The 22,096-nt window shown below is 34.4% G+C and overlaps 1 protein-coding gene across 1 annotated transcript in view; it reads left to right on the top strand.

The window, feature by feature from the left end:
- TMPRSS7 (transmembrane serine protease 7) overlaps window positions 1-22,096 on the top strand; it is a 100,808-nt gene that overhangs the window by 34,919 nt on the left and 43,793 nt on the right. Inside the window, exons 4-9 of the mRNA XM_051985274.1 lie at window positions 140-207; window positions 1,706-1,893; window positions 2,572-2,610; window positions 2,768-2,996; window positions 8,377-8,507; window positions 10,126-10,238. Of these exons, the coding sequence (XP_051841234.1) occupies window positions 140-207; window positions 1,706-1,893; window positions 2,572-2,610; window positions 2,768-2,996; window positions 8,377-8,507; window positions 10,126-10,238 (768 nt within the window). The remainder of the gene's footprint in view (window positions 1-139; window positions 208-1,705; window positions 1,894-2,571; window positions 2,611-2,767; window positions 2,997-8,376; window positions 8,508-10,125; window positions 10,239-22,096) is intronic.

The following is a 22,096-nucleotide window of genomic DNA, read 5'->3' on the forward strand; positions in this document are numbered from 1 at the left end:
TTAAATGAGTGAACACATTCATTGAGTGATTTTTTAAAACCATTTTTCTAAAGACAACCAAACTTAAAAGATTTTGTTCTCATCAACTATAATCAAACAAGAATCTACTTAAACTGGCATCCCGATTTTTCTTTTTCAGATGAACCTAGTATACTCAACATCTGCCTTCTCCAAATTTTACAAGAAGTCTGTGGTTGTAGATGTCAGGTAATGTCTTAAACTGAATTATGAAGTTATATTATGGATTGGTGTCAGCATGTTATTGATTCATTTCAATCATATATGACTGTGTCTGGGCTTTTTCCGGCAAAAAATACTAGAGTGATTTGCCATTTCCTTCTCCAGATAATTTTATAGATGAGGAAACTGAGGCAAACAAGGTTAAATAACTTGCCCAGGATCACACAGCTATTAAGTGTCTGAGGTTGGATTTGAACTCAGGAAGATGAATCTTCCTGCCTCCAGGCCCAGCCCTCTGTGAATTAAGATGCCATCTATCTGCTCTGTAGTATCTCTGACTTCTTTCGAAGTATACCTTGTGTGTCACCAATGGCATGAAACTTTCTGCCAATTGTTAGCTCTACCCCCACATCTCTCTGTCTCTGTCTCTGTTTCTGTCTTTGTCTTTGTGTCTCTCTCTATCTCTTTCTGTCTCTCTCTGTCTCTGTCTGTCTGTCTGTCTGTCTCTCTCTCTCTCTCTCTTTCTCTTTCTCTCTCCTCCCTTTGTCTCTCTGTCCCTTTCTCTCTCTGAATGTATCTGTCTGTCTCTCTTTCTGTGTCTCTGTCTCCCCACTCTGTCTCCTCTCCCCATATCTCTCTGTCTCTCTCTGTGTGTTTCTCTCTCTGTTTTTCTCTTTCTCTCTCTGGGTATGTGTCTGTCTGTCTCTCTTCTCCCTCTCTCCCTCCACCTCTCTCTGTCTCTTTCTCTCTTCTCCCTCTCTGCCTCCCCCCCCCTTTCTCTCCTTCTCTCTGTCTCTGTGTGTATGTTTCTGTCTCTTTCTGTGTGTCTCTCTCTCTGACTGTCTTTCTCTATGTTTTTGTCTTTATGTCTTGCTGTCTCTCTGTGTGTCTATGTTTCTGAATGTCTCTCTCCATACATGTATGCATGTGTGCAATTAGACGTTGGTCTCATTTAACCAAGTATATGTTGCATTTTCCCTCAAAGAATGTTGGCTCCTTGAGGGTAGAGATTATTTCCCTATTTTCTTTGTACTTCCTATTTCCCAACATGGTTTCCTGAACATACCAAGTGTTTAATACATATTTGTTGAAATACAGACTGCTGGACTTGGAATCAGGGAGACTTAAGTTTGAATCTTGCTTAGACACTTACTAACTATATGAACCTAGACAAGTCATCTTTCTTTCAACCTCAGTTTCCTCAACTGCAAAGTGAGGAGATTGGATTTCATGGCTTCCAAGTTCCCTTTTGGCTTCTATGGTTTTAGTCACCTGACTTTCAACATGGTTACCCTTTGTTGAAAATACCCTGGTGTCCTCCCTCCTACTTCTACCCCACCCCCTCCACACAGGGGACATGATACACCAAACAAGAATCTTTCCTTGTTTTGTGAGCTCCTTTTGGGAAACCAGTCCTATTTAAAAGAAGTTCCATATTTGTGTCTGGGCACTATATGCTCCAGCTTCCCTCTGAAATGCTATCACCTTAAAGGTTTTCCTGAACATCTCTATTTCTTTGCTTCAGCAACAATAATGAGGGTGGCCTCCTTGTCCACTTTTGGCTTGTGTTTGTGGTGCCACATGCCAAGGTCTTTTGTGAAGAATGTGTAGCAGCCATCTTGAAGGACTCTATTCAGACAAGCATTGTGAACCGGACCTCTGTGGGGAGCCTGCAGGGCTTGGCTATTGACATGGATTCTGTGGTACTAAATGGTGTGTCCTCCTATAAACTCTGCTGTTTGCTATTGGTTGTAGCAACATTTTAATGAACTTAATGTTTTCCACTCTTGTTGAAAAAAATTCAGATAAGAGCAATGGAGCATAGCTTAGTGAAGCAATTGGCTTAAATGAATGTAGTGATTAAACTGCATTGGCTGGAACCTGACTGCAAACATGAAAGTTCTGAGCCAACATCTAATCTACTGAAGAGCAGTTTTCTTTTTCCTGTATTCATTATGGCTTCATGTTTTCTCAGACCATTCATTTTAAAGAGCAATCTGAGAATCCTGGAGAAAGAAGTCAGGACAATATATATCTCTGCTTTCCCCCCAGAATTATCTAGTATTATGTACTTGCATTTTTATACAGTCCAATTATAATTATCAATTTCACAACTGACAATATCTCTATCAAATTACAGACTTCTTCAAAAGACCAATTTAATTTCTATAAAAATGTGCACACTCCATTTCCTAATAATTTAAAGATTAAAATCTACATGAAAAGTTCTTAAGCTCACTTTATATAGAACAGCATTAATTATTGCATTATTTCTGATGATCATATTTATTGGTACTTCTTTTTATAAAGGAGTAGGAAGCTTTTCCCATGATTTAATACACCTGAATGGAAATGCTGGCTCTAACTTTTCTGTTTGTTTTCTTGATACAGCTGGACTCAGGTCTGACTACTCTTCAACTATTGGAATAGGTAAATGGTTTCATGCTTGATTTCCCAAATCACTTTCCTTTTTGCTACATCCTTTCCTTCCTTGAAAAATAAACTCTTTTGCTATTGACCCATTCTGTTTAAAGGCCACCAGGAAATTCATTTTTTGGTGTTCAAGTAAACTGTACTGTCTTCACAGATAAAGGCTGTGCTAAGGACATATATGCAGATAATCCTTTTCAGCACTTTCCTCTGGAGATTTCTGCTACCTCAGGACATCTGATGTGCCACTTCAAACTGATTGCCTCAGTTGGTTATCTCATTCGCCTCTCTGTTGTGTCCCTACAAATTGAAGCCGACAATTGCATCTCTGACTCCTTGACTATTTATGACTCCCTCATGCCTATCAAGAGTACAATCTTATATCGGTATGGATACAGTTTGGAGTTAAAATTTTTGATATAACATCTGTTTTCATAAGATGTCCCTTGTTTTATTATTTGCTAATTTTCTTGAGGTGTTTTTTTTTGGGGGGGGGATTTTTCCATGGGAAATACTAAGACTTTTACTGGCATCAATATTATCACTATCATTATAACTGATATTTTTGCCCAGACTTGTGATTTTATTAGTATGAGGAAATAGCACATGTACAAACTTTCTCTATTAATACAAATTGACACTTGCTCTGTTATTTAATCTTAGAGTTTGGGGGGCATTTGAGATGTTAAGTGATCTGTCCAGGGTCACATGACCAGAATACGTCAGAGATAGGATTTGAATCTAAATCTTCTGACTTGAAAGCCACTCATTTCTTTAACCACTATACAAATATCTCTCTGTCTTTTATATAGTGCTTGGAAATGTGCAAAATGTTTTATATGTTATCTAATTTAATACTCCTAAAGTCTTGTGAAGTAGCACAACAGGTATTATTGATCCCATTCATAGATTGAAAAGCTGAAGCTCAGATTAAATGACTTTCTCATTGTCATACAACTAGTAAGCACCAGTGCAGAATTTGAACCTAGTCCCCTAATTTCAAAGCTTATCCTCTAGCCATTACACAAAGTTGTTTTTTGAACATTTCTACAATGTCTGAAAAAATTATTAAGTCCTTTGTGTATGTTCTGTTATTTTTTGCTCATAATAATCATGTGAAATGATTCAAGAGATATTGTTGCTCTCATTGGACAAATGAGAACACTAAGGTGGTAACAAGTAAAATGGCCTGCTCAGTGCCACACAGCTTATAAGTACCAATGGCAGAATATGAATTCAAGTCTTCTTGGCTCCAATTCTAATATTCTATTTACTATAATTCATTTATAAATGCCATTAGTAGACACCAGTCAGAGACAATGACAATTTTACTAGTAGTGCTTGTGGGATGTGCCCAAGAAATAGGCTACAATTTGCTGTATCAAAAATCAATTCAAGTCAACAAGCATTTATTAAGTGAATACTTTGTACCAAATATTTTGCTAAACATAGAGATACAGGGAGATCCAAATAGTTTTCTTTTATAATTTTTATTTTTATCTAAATTTAGGTTAAGTTTCTCCTATATCACAAAGTATCTTTATAATGAATTGTTTGTTATAATGATCAGATTATAATATGACAATATTATACATCAATCAAAAATCTGTATAGTAGAGTGCAATTCCAAGGAATCCCCAATGGATAGGTGATTATTTATAAGGACATTTCATGGTTCAGTGAAATTCGTTATGGAAAACACTCAAATATAACACAGAGGGCTAGAAAGTACTTTATAACCAGTCTCTCCAACAAATTAACTTATGTTCCTTAGGGATGTTGGAAGAAGATAGGATTAGAAGGGTTAAATCTGGTTTAGATTTAAGATGGACATTGTATGTCCATCTTAAGGACTCCTGGGAAAAAGACCTAAGAAAAATCTTGTTGAGATAGCAAAAAATAAGGCAGAAGTAATGAACCCAGAGTTTAAGATTAACTAAAAATTATTTTGAGATGTTTTGAAAAATCAAATATGATATAATTATAGTATTGTGCTATATATGTGTTATGTTTATATATATATGCACATAGATATATAATAGAGCGATGTTTATCATAGACAGGTCTGTCTTTGTGTACTAAAATCCTGGTTTTTAGAAGGATTTTAGAGCCTATCCAATTCAATTTTCCATTCAATGTAGGACTCATCTTTTATTTAACCTGTCTAATAGATGATGTCAATTTTATATCTATATGCAAAAATAAATATACTTGTTTTATGAAAATAATTTCATATGCTTATTGTTTAAAGACTTGTCATTTAGGGTAGTAGTGTTCTATATCAACACAAATTTAATCTATTACTCTAGTGATAATGATTAAATAAAAATGATAATTTTATTCATTACATCTATAGAGCACCTTATAATTTGTCAAGTACCATCATTTGATTTTTTTTCTTCACAACTTAGGAAATAAAAACAAGCATTTACATAATATAGTAGAATGAGGGAACATGATAATACATGACAATACAAATCTATAATGTACAATTTACTATTCCTTTTAAATATATAAGTTTTCATGTAGCTCTTTTCCCTACCCTTCACACCAACATCGAGATGGCTACTATTAGACACAAATATATCATACTTCCATTTGTCAGGGCAGACAGTATCTTCCTTCATAAGTTCTATGTAGTTATTTTGGGTGTTTATAATAATCCAAATGGCTTAGTCCCTCAAAATTGTTATTTTTTCCCAATAAACAGTATTTTATTCTTTTCAATTACATGTAAAGATAGTTTTTAACATTCTTCTTTGTGAGATTTTGAATTTCAAATTTTTTTCCTTCCCTCCTTACCCTTTTCCCCTCTGAGATAGCCAGCAATCCAATATAGGCTATATATGTGCAATCATGCTAAACACATTTCCATATTAGTCATGCAGTGAAAGAAGAATCAGAATTAAAGGAAAAAACTACAACAAAAAAGCAAATTAAAAAAAAAACACATGAAAATAATATGCTTCAATATGCATTCAGTCTTCGTAGTTCTTTCTCTGTGTGTGGATGACATTTTGTATCACAAGTTTTTTGCATTTTATTGGATCATTGTATTCCTGAGAAGAGCTAAGTCTGTCAGGGCTGATCATTGCACAATGTTGCTATTACTGTACACAATGTTCTCCTGGTTCTAGTCACTTCACTCAGCATCAGTTAATGTAAGTTCAAGTTTTTCTGAAATTCTTCTGCTCATCATTTCTTATTGAACAATACATTCCATTACATTCATATACCACAACTTATTCAGTCATTCCCCAACTGTTGGGCATCCCCTCAATTTTTAATTCTTTCCTATCACAAAAAGAGCTGCTATAAATATTTTTGTACATATGGATTTTTTTTCTCTTTTTATGATTTCTTTGGGATACAGAACCTAGTTGTAGTATTGCTAGATTAAAGTATATGAAGTTTGATTGTTCTTTGAGCATAGTTCCAAATTACTCTCTAGAATGGTTGGATCAGTTCACAATTCTACCAACAGTGCACTAGTGTTCCAGTTTTCCTATATCCCTTCCTACATTTATAATTTTCTTTTTCTGCCACATTAGACAATCTGAAAGATGTCAGGTCATACCTCAAGATTATTCTAATTTGTATTTCTCTAATCAATAGTGATTTCGAGCATTTTTTCCTATGATTTTAAATAACTTTAATTTCTTCATCTGAAAACTGCCTTTGACCATCTATCCTTTACCATCTATCCTTTGTACAATCTATCAATTGGGGAATGACTTGTAGCTTTATAAATTTGATTCTTTTTTCTATATATTTTATAAATGGCCTTTATCAGAAACATTGGCTGTGGAAACTATTTTTCATCTCCCTGCTTTCCTTCTAATCTTGATTGCATTGATTTTGTTTGTGCAAAAATTTTTCAGTTAATTGTAATGAAAATTATACATTTTGCATTTCATAATGTTCTCTATTTCTTGTTTGATCATAAATCCTTCCCTTTTCCAAAGATATGACAGGTAAATTATTCCTTGCTCTCCTAATTCGTTTATAGTATCACTCTTCATGTCTAAAACATGTACCCGTTTTGATCTTATCTTCGTATATAGTGTAAGAATGGGTCTATGTCTAGTTTCTACTATACTATTTCCCTGTTTCCCCAATAGTTTTTGTCAAATAGTGAATTCTTAATCAAGAACGAGTTTTAGTATATTACTATCACCATTTACTACTACAGTACCTTATATACCTCATCTATTCTACCAATCTACTACTATTTCTTAACCAGTGCCAAATGATTTTGATGACTGCTGCTCAAAGTTGTTCTTAAAACAATATTGCTATTATTGTATACAATGTTCTCTTGGTTCTGCTCATTACACTCTTCATTATTTCATGCAAAACCATTTATGTTTTTCCTAAGATCATTAAGCTGATCAATTCTTATAACATGGTACCATTCTATTTCAATCATATACTACAACTTGTTTAGCTAATCCCCAATTGACAGGCATCTTCACATTTTTAACTCTTCACCATCACAAAGAGAGCTGCTATAAATATTTTAGAACATATATGTTCTTTTCACTTTTCCTTAATCACTTTAGGAAACAGACCTAGTAGTAATATTGCTGGATTAAAGGATATAGGCAGTTGAATAACTCTTTAGACATGATTCCAGATTGCTCTCCAAAATTGTTGTATTAATTCATAGTTTCACCAACAGTGAGTGTTCCAAGTTTTTCCAGACCCTCCAACATTTATTGCTTTCTCTTCATACTTTATCCAATCTGATAGGTATAAAATGCTACCTTAAGGTTGTTTAAATTTGCATTTCTCTAATCAATAATGATTTAGATATTTTTTATACGACTATAATTTTTTTTTCTTTAAGAAAACTGCCTGTTCATATCCTTTGACTATCTATTGAGGAATGACTCATATCTTATAAATTTCACAAAGTTTTTTATATAGTTGAGATAGGAGATTTTTATCTGAGAAGCTGTCTATAAAAATTTCCCCCAATTTTCTCCTTTCCTTCTCATCTTTTTATCTGTACACTTTTTAAAAAATTTAATGTAATTGAAATTATCCATTTTATACTTCACCCTGCTCTCTGTTTCTTGTTTATTCATAAATTGTTAACTAATCCACAGAGTCTAAAAGATAAAATGTCCTATGGTCTTCAAATTTTCTTCTAATTTCTCCCTTTTATATTTAGGTCATGTTGCCATTTTTACCTTATCTTGGTAAATGGTATAAGATCCAATTTCTTCCAGATTGCTTTCCAGCTTTCCCAACAATTTTTTTAACCAAATAATGAATTTTTATCCTCAAAACCTAAGTCTTATTTGACTTTCACATCAATCATATGAGATAAAGTGGATATTTTTATATCCATTTTGAAGATGATAAAATTTGTTCAGGGAAACTTAAAATCTTAGAGTGATTTTAAGCTGGAGCAGCTCCCTGGGGCAGTGGATAGAACTCCAGTCCTGGAATCAGAAATACTCATCTTTAATTTAAATCTGTGCTCAAACATTTAATAAGTTGTATGACCTGGATAAGTCACTTAACCCTGTTTGCCTCAGTTCCTCATCTGTAAAATGACCTGAAGAAGGAAATAACAAAACACCTCAGCATTTTTGCCATGAAGAATTGACCAACTGAAGCAACTGAGTAATTTTGAATTTAATAGCTTAAAACTTCCCTAAGAGCTTTGGAACAGCCTATATAATGAGTGATTGGTTTTTGAATTCCTGGTCATTCAGTAATTTGTTATTCATGTCTTTACTCTGTATCTTGTTTCAGGATTTGTGAACCTACCAGATCATTAATGTCATTTGTTTCAACAAACAATCTCATGTTGGTGACCTTTAAATCACCACGAGTGCGAAGGTTGTCAGGAATTCGGGGATTTTTTGAGGTCATTCCAGAAGAAAGTAAGTGTCTTGTCAAATGTTTAAAAATGTGAATCTCATACATGTGTATATGTGTGCGTGTAAAAGCATGTAAATGCATGCATACAATATATGAGAGGCCAGTTGTTGTATTGGATAGAGAGTTTGCCTGAAAGTTAGAAAGATCTACCTCTGATACATATTGGTTCTTTGATCTTGGGAAAGATCAAACCTCTTAACTCTAAGTGCTCTAAGTTGCAGAGAAAGTGTCCATTTGCATCAGAAAAAGTAATGTCAACAGGGAGATCCCTGTACTTGGGAAATCAGAAGGACAATTTCTGTATCCAAATGAAGCTCTTAGAATGATGAACTATGATAAAGTATTCCTGAGGGAGGAAGGGATCTATATGTCATATTTTCATTGCCCTTGGTTTGCAATACTACAAACAAGTATAAAATTGATCATTGAACTTTCCTAAATCCTAAACTGATCAACATATATGTTTTCTAATTAATTCAATTTATAGAAGACTTTGTATAATCAGATATAAAAAATTACTGTTTAGGGGCAGCTAAGTGGTGCAGGGGATAGAGCACCAGCCTATCAGCCCTGAGGTCAGGAGAACCTGAGTTCAAATCTGATTTCAGACACTTAACACTTCCTAGCTGTATGATTCTGGGCAAGTCACTTAATCCCAATTGCCTCAAGGGAAAAAAAAGTATTAATTATGGATAATTACAATCACTTTAACCATATTTTCAAGTGCTCTGAGTAAAATGTATAGAGAAATTTAGATAATCTTCCTCGGGCATGGAGGAGATGGCATAAATCTAGAAAGGCTAATGGGCTCACTCTTGTTCTGATCTGTTTTACTGAACCAGGCTTGTTTCCTCACCAAGATCATGCATGATTTAGAGGATTTTTTTTTCCATTATATACAAGCATAAATGAGGGAAATTTAATAGTTTTAACCAAAATGAGCCTGTATATCCTGGATATATTTATATATACATGCATATGATTGTATGTATACATTTATCCATAGACATTTGGCCAATGAACCTGAGAAGGCTCTATATTCACATACATACATATATGTGTGTGTATATATACACACACATATATGTATGTATGTGAATATAGATATAAATAAGTTTTCCCGATTTCAAACCTGGCTCTCTATCCACTAGGCTCATCTTCCTGAATTCAAATCTGGCCTCCAACACTTAGAAGTTATGTGACCCTGGGCAAGTCACTTAATCCCATTTGCCTCAGTTTCCTCGTCTGTCAAATAAACTAAAGAAGGAAATGGTAAAACACTGAAGTATCTTTGCCAAGAAAACTCCAAATGGAGTCATGAAAAGTTGGATACAACTGAAACAACTAAATAACAATAATAAAATTGAGGCTATTAAAATAGATGATCTCAAAAACTTCTTCCATTTCTCCTATTCTGGAAGAAACCAATATTGATACTGTGAGCTCAATATATTGTATCCTTAAGATACCATAAACTTACTTTTAAATGGAAAATTAGAAGTCAAGCCTGAACTGATTAAATTTACTATTTGCCATGATAAATGCTTAGGCCTTTAGAGAATTTATTGTGTTTTTTCTCTCAAAAAATATTAATTTCTGTGCTTTATTTTTCTTTGGCAGAGTGTGGAAGCACAATATTAGCCAAGGAGAACATTGGGTTTGAAGGGAAATTTTCAAGTCCATATTACCCAAGTTATTTTCCTCCAAAATGCAAGTGCACGTGGAAATTTCAGGTACAGATATCCCGTGATTTTCCTTATTTCTTAAAGAATAATAATAGCGAAAAATCCTGCTATTTAATATCAGCTGACAAAGGATGGAGAACCAACCAATTCTATATTTCTAAATACTGGTTATTTTATCTATTTTATTATTTATTTCAATGTTTGCAGTGTCATACTACCATAATAGTAATAACTTGAAAAGTGTGAAAGAAAAATCAATATTCTATGTGAGGGCTAGATAAACAATTGCAGAGGATCAAATCTCATCTAAATTTTTGAATACCCTGTGAACTAAAAATGATTTTGATACTTTAAAATGCAAAAAAACTTTTATTTTAAACTATAAAAATCATTCTTATCTAAATGGAGAAGAGTGTATACAAAAACAGACTTTTGCCTGTGGGATATCAAACTATATCAGAAACATTTTTATAAATTTAAATTAATTCTCCCTTGAAATTGGTGCTTTATTAAATTTAAATCAACGAATCACTATAGGAATAGCATGTAGAATAAAAACCCATTTTCTTGTAGGATTCATTATACTTCAAAGAACTTGTTGGAAAACTTTCTGAGAAATTCAGACATTCTAGAGTAGTAATATTAAACTCCAATAAAAAAGAGGGCCATTATAGCTTATATAAGGATTCCTTCTAGGCTACATATTGACTTAGAAAATCACATATTAACTTATGTTTCACTGTATTTTAATTAATTTCATCAAAAATTTCACAATTACATTTTTGTCTGGTTCATGCCACACTCAAAGACCATCTACTCCAATACCTTCATTTAGAGCTTATCCACTCCAACATCTTCATTTTATAGGAGCAAAGAAAGACCTAAAGGGGTTAAATGAGTTGTCCAAGTTTACACAGGCAATAAGTATCTGAGATCACATTTGAACTCAGATCTTCCTGACTTCAAGAGGGTCCTCTATCCACTGTCCACCTAACTATTCTAAATGAATAATTCATGATTCCACAGATAGAATTGAATTGGGAACTCAGGTCCTTTAATTTTAAATTGAGCTCTTTGAGTTGGTAATCTTTCCTCTGCAACTTAGTGAGCCTTCTCAGGTTCATTGGCCAAATGTCTATGGATAAATTTCTTGACCCAAAAGGTCTCTGGATTGAGACCTTTCATTCTTTCATTCTTCTTCAGAGCATGATCTCATCTCTAGGGCACTGATCTCCTAACCTTTCTTTTGTAGTATCAGCACACTTAAGAATTCAGCATTCCAGTGATGGCTTCTGGTTGGTCTAGAAGCCCAAGCAATGGAAGCTCTGGTAGAAGGATCTATTGGAAATGTTAGGACTATTATTGTTCAATCAGGTCCATCTCTAGGTGACCGGCATGGTGGTTTTCTTTGCAAAAACTCTGGAGTGATTTGCATTGCCTTCTCCAGTGTGTTCACATTTTATTGAAGAGAAATAGAGGCAAATAAGTTTCTGAGACTGTATTTGAATGTAGATCTTCCTGACTCCAGGCCTAGTGCTTTATCCATTGTACTACCTAGCTGTCCTTAAAATTTTAAGACTTGGTAAAAAGAGTTTGCTGGGATGGTTAGAGGAGACTGGGGTCTGAGAATTCAAAACTCCCTGGTCTAGGCTTCTGCAGTTTTGTTCCTCATACTTTCCTACAAGAGAAAGTATAGACTTTCATTTTCTGGAAACTTTCTTGGAGGAAATACCAATTGGAAGGGGACTTGGAATCCTGCTGAACAAGAGAAGGGGAGAATCTGTTGCCCAGACCCATCTCCAGAAGAAAATCTGAAGTTTCTTCATTTCATAATAATAATACAAAATTATATAATGTTTCAAAACCAAACTTTTATCTCTGACAAAGATACAAATACTAGTATGGCATTTTCATTAGAGAAAAGTGTTACTGCAGAACTAGAAGGGATCAATCAATGGAAGACACAGGGAATTATTTCATTTGACCATGGAATTCTGGGATCTGGTTAAAATTTATAACAAAAGGAGGAAAATCCAAAGGGAGAGGGACAGATTATGTGATTTAGAATCAGTTACTACTTTGGGGGAATTAGTGTCTTTTTTTTTTCACTGATTCCCAAATTAAAGGATGGATCCTTCTATCTGTCTTAAATTGTCAGCATCATTAGCTGCCCCTTCATCTCCACTTTCCTTTGACCTGTACCCAAGTTGTTATGGTATATATCCCCTGATCTCAACAATGGTGTCTTGGACACATCTCTGGTTCTGAAGTTTTTGCAGATAGTCTGAGAATCTATTAAGTATAGTTTTTAACCCAGAAGCCAGTGTCTAGAGTAGGACTTCCTAGGATCTAAGGCAAAGAGTACTATTATCATGATAATTTCATACTTTTGGTGACTTCCCCTCTGGTTCACTTAAAAATTCCTCCATCACAAGGTGAATAGGAGTATAGACTTTGCATCAGAATTTTAGAGAAGTTGTCTTCTATTTTGTCATAAATTATATTTGAAATTAATTTTCTTAAGGCTTGCCTCCAAAATATTTTGCAATGAGATATATTTGTAAACAGAAAAAAAAAATGAGATGTTCAGCTAAAACAGAAGTGGACAAAATAGTCTTAAATGTATTCAGAGTGGTAGCTAAGGCCAAGCTAGAGAAAGCCCTACCCATACTATAACAAATGGTTTGAGAAAACCATAGGATAATACTCTCGGTGATTTGGCTGTTTTTGACAATGATGTCAGTAAGTTGAGATCACTAGCTGGGGGAAGAGGTGACATCGATGCCAGGTTCAGCACCTGGGACAAAGCTTATCTGCTTAGCCTACCCACAGCTAGAAGCTTTTCCAATGTGGAAGTTAATGTGTGAAAAGATTGCTGAACTTAGAGTCATAGAAATGCAATCTGAATCCCAGCTTAGATAAAATTTACCAGGCATTTATTTGCTTTTGGGCAAGTTACTTAAACTCATTCTGGGTCTCAGTTTTCTCATCTTCAAGTAAGATGTTTGGATTAGCTGATCTCTGAGATCTCTTCTGGCTTTAGATCAGTTAGTTAACACATAATTGTGCAATTTCCTAGGAAAACTCTGAGCTGTTGACATTCAACTATTCCTCCTGGGTATCTGGCCCACAATTGTCATAAACTTCCCACAGGTGTTTTCATTTAGGTCTTATGGTCTGAGCAGCCAGGCATCTCTAGGTATGATTCACTATTGCTTAATGCATGCTTTTCCAACTACCTATGCCTCTTTAATAAGAATAATAAGAATTTTTAATCTTTAATAAGAATAATTATTTTTATATAATTAATAATAAAAATAAAAAATATTTAATAAGAAATACAATTTCTTATTGAAAGAACCAAAATAAATAACTAGTAACAATAATAATGGCTAATATTTATGTATTACTTATTATGTGTCAAGCACTGTGCTAAATTCTTTACAATTATTATCTCAACAACCCTGGGAGATAAGTGCTATTACATACCCTGATATACCATTGTTGTTGTTGGTCCTTGAAGAGGACCATGACATCAGGGAGGTGATGCCATTACAGATGAGAAAACTGAGGCAAATAGAAATTAAGTCACCTGCCTGGGATCAAGTAGCTAATAAGTGCCTGATGTCAAATTTGAAATAAGATCATCCTGACTTCAAATTCAATACTCTATCTATTCTGCTACTTAGCTGCCTCAAAAATTGATAAAGAAAAACATCACAATATATTGGAATCACACAAGATTTTAAGTCAAAAGGCCTCATTCATTCAACTCCTGGCTTCATTATTGACTATATGACCCTCTTATAGAAGCAAGTTGATGGCTCCATGGATAGAATTCTGAGTCAGGACTCAGAATAGACCTAAATTCAAATACAGTAACAGACACTTACTAATTGTGTGATGCTGGGCAAATTACTTAACTTCGGTCTATCTCAATTTCCTTAACAATAAAATGGGGACAATAATAGCACCTACTTCCGCAATTGCTTGGTCATATTAGGTAATTAATAAATGCTTGTTTCCTTTCTTCTCTAGGTAAATCATTTGATACCTCTGGATTAAATTTCCTAATCTATGAAATGTGCATAATAATATATTATCTACCTAACATTACTGTGGAGAAAGCACTCATTATTGTAGATTTAAAATACATTATTAGGATCCTAGATTTGGAGCTTGAACAATCTTAGAGACCAGTGAGTCCAATCCTCTTTCATTTTAAAGATGAAAAAATTCAGGCCCAAGAGATTAAGTGATTTAATCATAAATTCAGTCTGAGACAGGATTTTAACTCAGGTCTTCCCATCTTCATTTATCCATTGTGCCAACCAATGTATGTTATTCTTTCTCTTCTACAGAACATGACAGAAAACTGAAGAAAAAAAAATATGGCTACATTTTCTAAAGAAAATAATTTTGGTTCTCTTTATTTTACTAATTTGCTTTGAGCTTCTTCAAGACTTTGCATTTTTCAGGAGACTCTGTGACCTTGAACAAATCTTCTTTCTGGGTTTCAGTTTCCCCATCTGTATCTTAATGGGGTCTGGCCAAATGGTCTCTAAGGACCCTCTAAATTTTAAGTTCTGTGATCCTGTAACTCATTATGCTCTAGGAACCAAGCTCCTATGCAGATTTGATGACTTAGGACTGGCTCTGCTTTAGGCAGAAATCATTTAATTAAAATCTAATGTTTTATCATGGCTTTAAAAAATAGATCTTATATCTCATGGAAAAAGTAATTCTTTATCAAGAGATTTGTGAATATAGGCCCAAAGTGAAACATCTCTTTGGAGGTGACATTGGTGGAAGATAAGACATTTATTTCAGGTTTAGATCAGTAATTTTGATTATGATAGTTCAACAACAGGAAAAGAAATGGGCCATCATGGTCAAAGTACCCACCACCTGATACGTATCTTTAACTATGACATCATACTCCTTAGCAAGAGGCAAGTCTATGATTAAATCTATTCTGACAGCTGTTCAAGGTGGAAGGAAGTTGACAAAGGAGTTGATAAGCTGATTTCCTCACATTCCTCAGTTAAGAAAGATGTGTCTCTGTGTGTGTGTGTGTGTGTGTGAGAGAGAGAGAGAGAGAGAGAGAGAGAGAGAGAGAGAGAGAGAGAGAGAGAGAGAGAGAGAGAGAGAGAGCTAACAAATAGTCCCATTTCCCTGAGCAGCTAGAAAGAAAATTTTACACTATTATGTCTCTGTGTCTCAAAAATGGCCTTTAATGTGAGTAGCTCTTTTGTCCATATAGTATGTCTTCTCCGTATCAGAAGTTATATAGGACCATGGTACTGGTGTGGCTGGCCCCTTCTGTGATAAGATGATAGCCTCCATTTCAGTATAGTGATTTAAAGTCAGAAGATCTGCATTCAAAGTCCACCTTTTCCTTGGGGAAGCCAATATCACTGGATTTCATTTTCCATATCTGTAAATGAGAGATTAGAAAAGCTGGCCTTTCCAACTCTAAAGTTTTCCAACTCTAAATCTATAGTTTTATGATTATCACTGAGATATCAGTTTCAGGTGATAATGTTGGTTTAATGGTTTGGCAATGTTATGGGGAAAAAATGATATAGCCACAGCAAGTTCTAGCGTTATCGCCATTCCATGATGAGCTATCAAAAGGGGTGCTTAAAAAGAAACAGTTTTGACATTTTGTTTTTAAGCAGAAGTATTCTGAGTCATGGTTGTCTGAGTCTAGTTTAGCCTATTAGAGATATGTTTATTAGTGTAGACAGCTGACCTCACAGTTTAGAAGATATAGATTTGTTTAGTCAATCAATAAACATTTATTAAGAGCCTATTAAATAAATTTGACTTTTAAATTAGAATTTGCTAAAAGCTGGGATGCAATAAAAGATAAAAGACAATCTTTACTTTTGAGGAGGAGGCAACATGCACAACTATGAAAAGAAAACCTATAAATAGGACAAATTGAGAATAATCATAAAAGGGAACGCATCAAAATTGACAGGAATTAGGAAAGATTTTCTGTAGAAAGTGGGATTTTAGTTGGGATTTGAAGGAAGCCAGGAAAGCCAGAATGGGGTAGTGAATTACAGGTACAGAAAAATACCTGGGATCAGGCAATAACATGTATTGTTCTAGGAACAATAAGATGATTCAAATCCTATTTCTAACATATACAAATTGCATGGCCCTGGGCCAATTATTTAATATCCTGTCTCTCAGCCAATTTTTAAAAATTAATTTCAGAAAAGAAAGAATGCATTGAGAAGTGTTTCCTTATTGTGAATTTCTTAAGGTAATGAAATCACTATCCAACATTTTCTCCTTCCCAAGTATTATCTGGTACTATTTCTTATTTGGTGGCAGTGGGAGAAAGGATGATATAAAAACCTCAGAAAGGATGAATACAGTTTCATTCTTTTAAAGTTCCTGGAGCTATGTTCTTGATCTGATGGCAGTAGACAACATAACATCTTCAAGGAAGAAGAGACTAGAGAGGTCCTGCAATATTTAAACTTATTCTCATCTTCTTCTTTGTCCAATGTGACCCCATAATGCCAATCCAATGTGCACAAAAGGACATTGAAGCACTCCAAGCATTTTCAATTTATTAGGGAGTCCAGGGGATCCTAATCATTTGAGTCAAAGATTTTCTTCATGATCAATGATCCTTCCATTTAAGTGTGAGCTACTTTTATACATGTAGGAAAGCACTAAAAATAGAATGAAGCAGTACAATTTCTTGATTGGTTACCATCAGAATAGGGGGAAACTCTGAAATCCATCAATCATTTTGCCAGCATGTTTTTGAGTCATTAACTTCAGGTTTTTCTCCTGTAAAAGCATCCCAACTACCACCTCAGTAAGGATTTTCCTATCAAGTCAAACATCTCATGTTTTGGTGAGCAGTAACCAAGCTGTGAAGGAAGTGGTGGGCGAGAAGAAATGTCAGTAGGTAGTCATGATAATGATTCATAGGGGTGGAGGTATTGAAGCTGCTATAACAAAGTCCAGGGCTAATATAATATAATTCTCCATAACAGGTAGTCATGTGCTTTTGACTAATAATTTATAATGATATCACTAATATATAATATCAATATCACTGATATAACAGAGGTTTTGGAGCTGTAATGTATCTAAGTCTTATCTTAACAATGTTAACATAAATAACTCAAGTTAATCTATTTTGCTTAATTCACTAAGAGAATCACTGATATCCAACAAATCACAATAAACTGAGTAAATGCTGATTAATTTAACTAAGAGGTATCAGAATTATCATCACATCAAATATATGCCTTTACCCAGGGGAATTAAAAATAAGGCAATAGGGACTAGTCAGATATAACTGAGAAACAAGATGAAACTGAGAGTTTATAAATTCTAATTGTGCCTGAAGTCACTTGGATTCTCCAAATCTCACTTTTCTTCTTTATAGAATGCAATGTACAAGATGAACACTAATGTTTGGCTTTAACATCCTATGAGTTTAATGATGCTGTGAGATTCATTTGTTTTTTGTTTCCCTGAGCACATAATAGGCATTTAATAGATGCTTGCTGATTGAATGATGAATCCTTCAAATCTATTAGGATAGCAATATTCATAGGATCCCGAGGTCACCCTTTTCTAAAGAGTTCTGTTTGTCTCCACATATCTTTATATTGTAGTTGGTTCCACCATACTTCTGAATTTCCAGTTGCTCTTATAAATTGTTGTCTAGAGAATCAGCCTGCCCTTAAACTTTGCACTATATGTTCAGCATCTGAGGTTTGTACTAGTTTATTTCCCTTTGATAGCCTTACTATAGATGCATATATTTCCACTAGGTGGTAGTAGAGACCCAAAACAAAAATAGCCTCTAATGCAAGTAACAAGGTAAAAGTGGATAAAATTAAATTTATTGTTGTTTTTAAGCATTTCCTTAAACTTAGATCATTCATCAAGTGTAAAGAGCTGGCTAAGCAATATTGCCCATTGGGTAAATATAGATGACAAGCAGTTCATATCAATGAATACAAATGAGGAGGTAGGTCCAGCCGTTCAAAATTAGTCACACTCTCCAGACCATTGGCCCAGCTTCAGCATTGCTCTAGAGACAATTAGCCAAACAAGCTATCCCTGTAGGGCTCCTACCTAGAGAATACCTCCAGAAGCAAGCACTGGAGCCCCCAATTCAGCAAATACACATATTTAAGTTCCAAAAAATAAAAGTGCCACCTTCCTTGGCACTGTGAAGTGGTTCAACATCAAATACTGTATGGTTTTATTAATAGAAATCTCATAATAATCTAATTTAAATTGCTTCCCTTCTCAATGAGAAGGTAAGAGGGGGAGAGAATTTGGAACTGAAAATTTTAAAAAAATGGTTAAAAATTGTTTTTACATGTAATTGCAGAAAATAAAATATTAAATAAATATATTAAAATTGCAAAAAATAGAAATGACACAAAAGAATGTAATAACAAACATTTATTATAGTACTTTATGATTTTCGATATGCTTTACATAACAGTATCTCATTTTATCCCCCACTCTGGGATGTAGGTTCTATGATTATTTCCATTTTATAGATGCGGGGAAACAGGAGCATATAGATATTAAGGTCACACATCTAGTGTCCGAAGCATAATTTGAATTCAGTTCTTTTTTATTTTATGCCCTAATTTTAACCTCTGCACCATTTACCTGCCATTACTCTCTTACTTTGCTGGTGTAATTTGAGGTTCACCAGGCCTTTCCAATTGCCCTGCCACCAAAAACCCCTACAAACAGATATATTGTCTTCCCCAATAGAATGTGAAGGGGCAATTAGTAATTGTAGTGGATAAAGGGCCAAAGTGCTGGAATCAGGTAGTTGAGTCTTTCTGAGTTCAAATCTGGTCTCAGACACTTACTATGTAACCTTGAGCAAGTCACTTTACTCTGTTTTCCTCAGTTTCCTCACTTGCAAAATAAGCTAAAGAAGGAAATAGCAAACTAGTCTAGTATCTTGGCCAACTCCCCCCCCCCCCAAAAAAAAAAAAAAAAAAAAAAAGCATGTTCTTATAAACACAGGGCAAAGTTATTCTAAACTGCTGCTTTTTTAATTAAGGTACATCTGGTTTGGAATCCTCCCTCTGACAACTTACTAAACTCTGAGGTTCAATTTCCTTACGTGTTAAATGAGTAACAATTCCTATAGGTCACACTATTCAGGTCTCTGGAGAAGCTCACATGAGATAAGTGGGTGGGACAATGACTCTTACCCAAATTAAAATCAGAGACTCTTGAGGTTAAAAAAAAAGGCAAAAAGGAATTTATTATAATCTCTCCAGAAAAATCATCTCCTAACAGACAAGGTGTTGTCAATAAAGGAATGCAAAGAAAAAACTGCAAAACACAAGATTAAATAGATCATAAGTCCCACTTCCCAACATTCCAACGGAGGAATTCTATCCCAGAAACAAAATAATATTAGTAAATAAAAAATACTTAATTCAAATTTCTCTATAGAGCTGCTATACAAGCACATATTCTTGGATGAGAGAATTCTGTTACCTGAATTCCCAAAGACATCATTGCCTTTAAAACAAGTACTTAAATGCTAATTAAGAAATGATGGGAAATAGAAGAGGAAATGCTCATCCAAGACAATTGAATACCTGCAGTTCTTTTTTTTTTTTTTTTTCTTTTTTTTTAAGCTATAGCTCAACTTATTGTAAAGTCTCAAAGCCATATTCCCATGACAGGTCTTTACTGAGTTTATCCCATAAATAAGCATTTTTGCATACTTTATCCTCATGCTTTCATTATTTTTTTTGGTGGGGGTAGAGAAACTAGGCCTGTAATAATCATGGGTACCATTTCTTTTGCCCTTCTTCTCTCATCCTAAATATTCCTTTCCCATCCAAATGTTAGGAATACAGGGCCATCCTCACAAGCTTCCTTTTTTTTTTTTTTTTTTTTGCCGTCCTTCAAGCCAGTTTTCCTATCATCCAGATTCCAAGCCTCAACCTGCTCATCCAGAAGCTATGTGATTGAAAATACTGAGTAAGGATGACAATCAATGTGGTACCCAAAAACAAGTAAGAGGTCTGGAGCCAAAGGTTATTGTTGTTTAGGATTTTAGTCATGTCTGACTTCATGACTCCATTTGGAGTTTTCTTGGTCACTTTATGCAAAATATTAGGTATGATTATTATGGGAACTGACTGATTGTGGGACACCTCTCTTCAAGTATTTTACAGGGCTTGTCATATGGAAGAAAAATGAAACTTGTTCTGCTCACTCCCACAGAACCCATAGTGATGGGTAGAAATTACAGGTGGGAGATTTTGATTAAATATATGACATAACTTCCCTGACATTTGTTGTTTTTCAGTTGTTTCAATCATGCACAACACATCATGACTCCATTTGAAGTTTTCTTTGTAGAATTGCCAAAATGGCTTGTCATTCCCTTCTCCAACTCATTTTACAGATGAGGAAACTGAGACAAACAGGGATAAGTGACTGGTCCAGGGTCAAAAAGCTAGGAAGTGTCCAAAGCCAGATTTGAACTACAGAAAAAGAGATTTTCTGACTTCTAGCCTAATACTCAATCCACTCTACCACCCAGCTGCCCTTCTATAACAGTTAGTGTTATTCAAAAATTAAATAGGTTACTTTGAGGTCTCCTCATAGGCTTTCTTCAAGTAGAGATTGACTAGTTACAAGTTGTTCATTTCATGTTATAATGATCTATGTGAGAAGTTGGACAAAAAGTTTTCTAAGGCCTTTTTAACTTAGATCTGTGATTTTATATATTGGAAGTAAGATGAGAAAAATTAGGATATTTTAAAATTTAAAGGCTAATCATAAGTCTTATCAATTTTTTAGGTTTAGATTTTTGGTTCCAAATATTATTATAAAATCCTGCATTCTTTTTCATCTTTGTTTCCCTAGCACCTACCATCCATCAGTACTTTATAAATATTTGTTGAATTGAATTGTCCTTTTAACTCCTGCTCTGAGTCAAATAGCTACCATTGAAAGTACTGCAACCCTACATGAGTATAAAATTCTGCATTTCCTTTGATTAAGTTAGAAAAGCAGAAGCTGTAGGACATCATATAAACAAATAAAAACTTACTTAACATATTCATTGTTTTATCTGTTTCTCTGGAACTTTAAAGCAATTTTTCCTTAGCACTTCCCTTATAAAGTGGGCTCATATTAGTACTTTGGGTCTTTCATTAAGTTTTCCAGCCTGATAAGAATATAATTATGGAGCATTAAAAGGTTGTCCTGTTCTTCATGGAGAGTGGGAAAAGCATTCCTAAAATCTTGGAATTTTGTTCAGTTTGTTATTTAGTCATTTCAGTCATGTTCAACTCTTCATGAACTCATTGGGATTTTCTTGGTAAAGGTACTGGCGTAGTTTTCTTCTTCAGTTCATTTTACAAATGAGGAAACTGAGGCAAATAGGATAAGTGACAAATCTAGGGTCACACAGCTAGTAAATGTCTAAGGCCAGATTTGAAGGAGTTTTCCTGACTTCAGGCCTAGCATTCCATTCACTGTATTACCTAGTTATTAAAAGAAACTCTCTTAGAATGCAATTGCATTATTCCTCAAGTTGATGTGGACTATTTCATGGTACCATTCACTCCAAGTAAATCAAGGGCATAACCTCTTGAAGGAGACAGTCAAGTAGCATAATGGTTAGAGACTGGACATATAGCTGGGAAGATTCAAGTTTAAATCCTGCCTCAGACATTTAGTAGCTGTGTGATCCTAGACAAGTCTCAACTTCTCTTAACTTCAGTTTCCCTGTTTACAAAACAGGGATAAAAATAAATAAATAAATAAACAAAAAACATCCCATGGTCATCATGAGGCTCAAGGAAGATAACATGTAAAGTATTTAGCAACCTCCACAGTCACTATTTAAATGTGAG

This window comes from Antechinus flavipes, chromosome 3 (assembly GCF_016432865.1).
Source record: "Antechinus flavipes isolate AdamAnt ecotype Samford, QLD, Australia chromosome 3, AdamAnt_v2, whole genome shotgun sequence".
In the NCBI taxonomy this organism is placed as follows: Eukaryota; Metazoa; Chordata; class Mammalia; order Dasyuromorphia; family Dasyuridae; genus Antechinus; species Antechinus flavipes.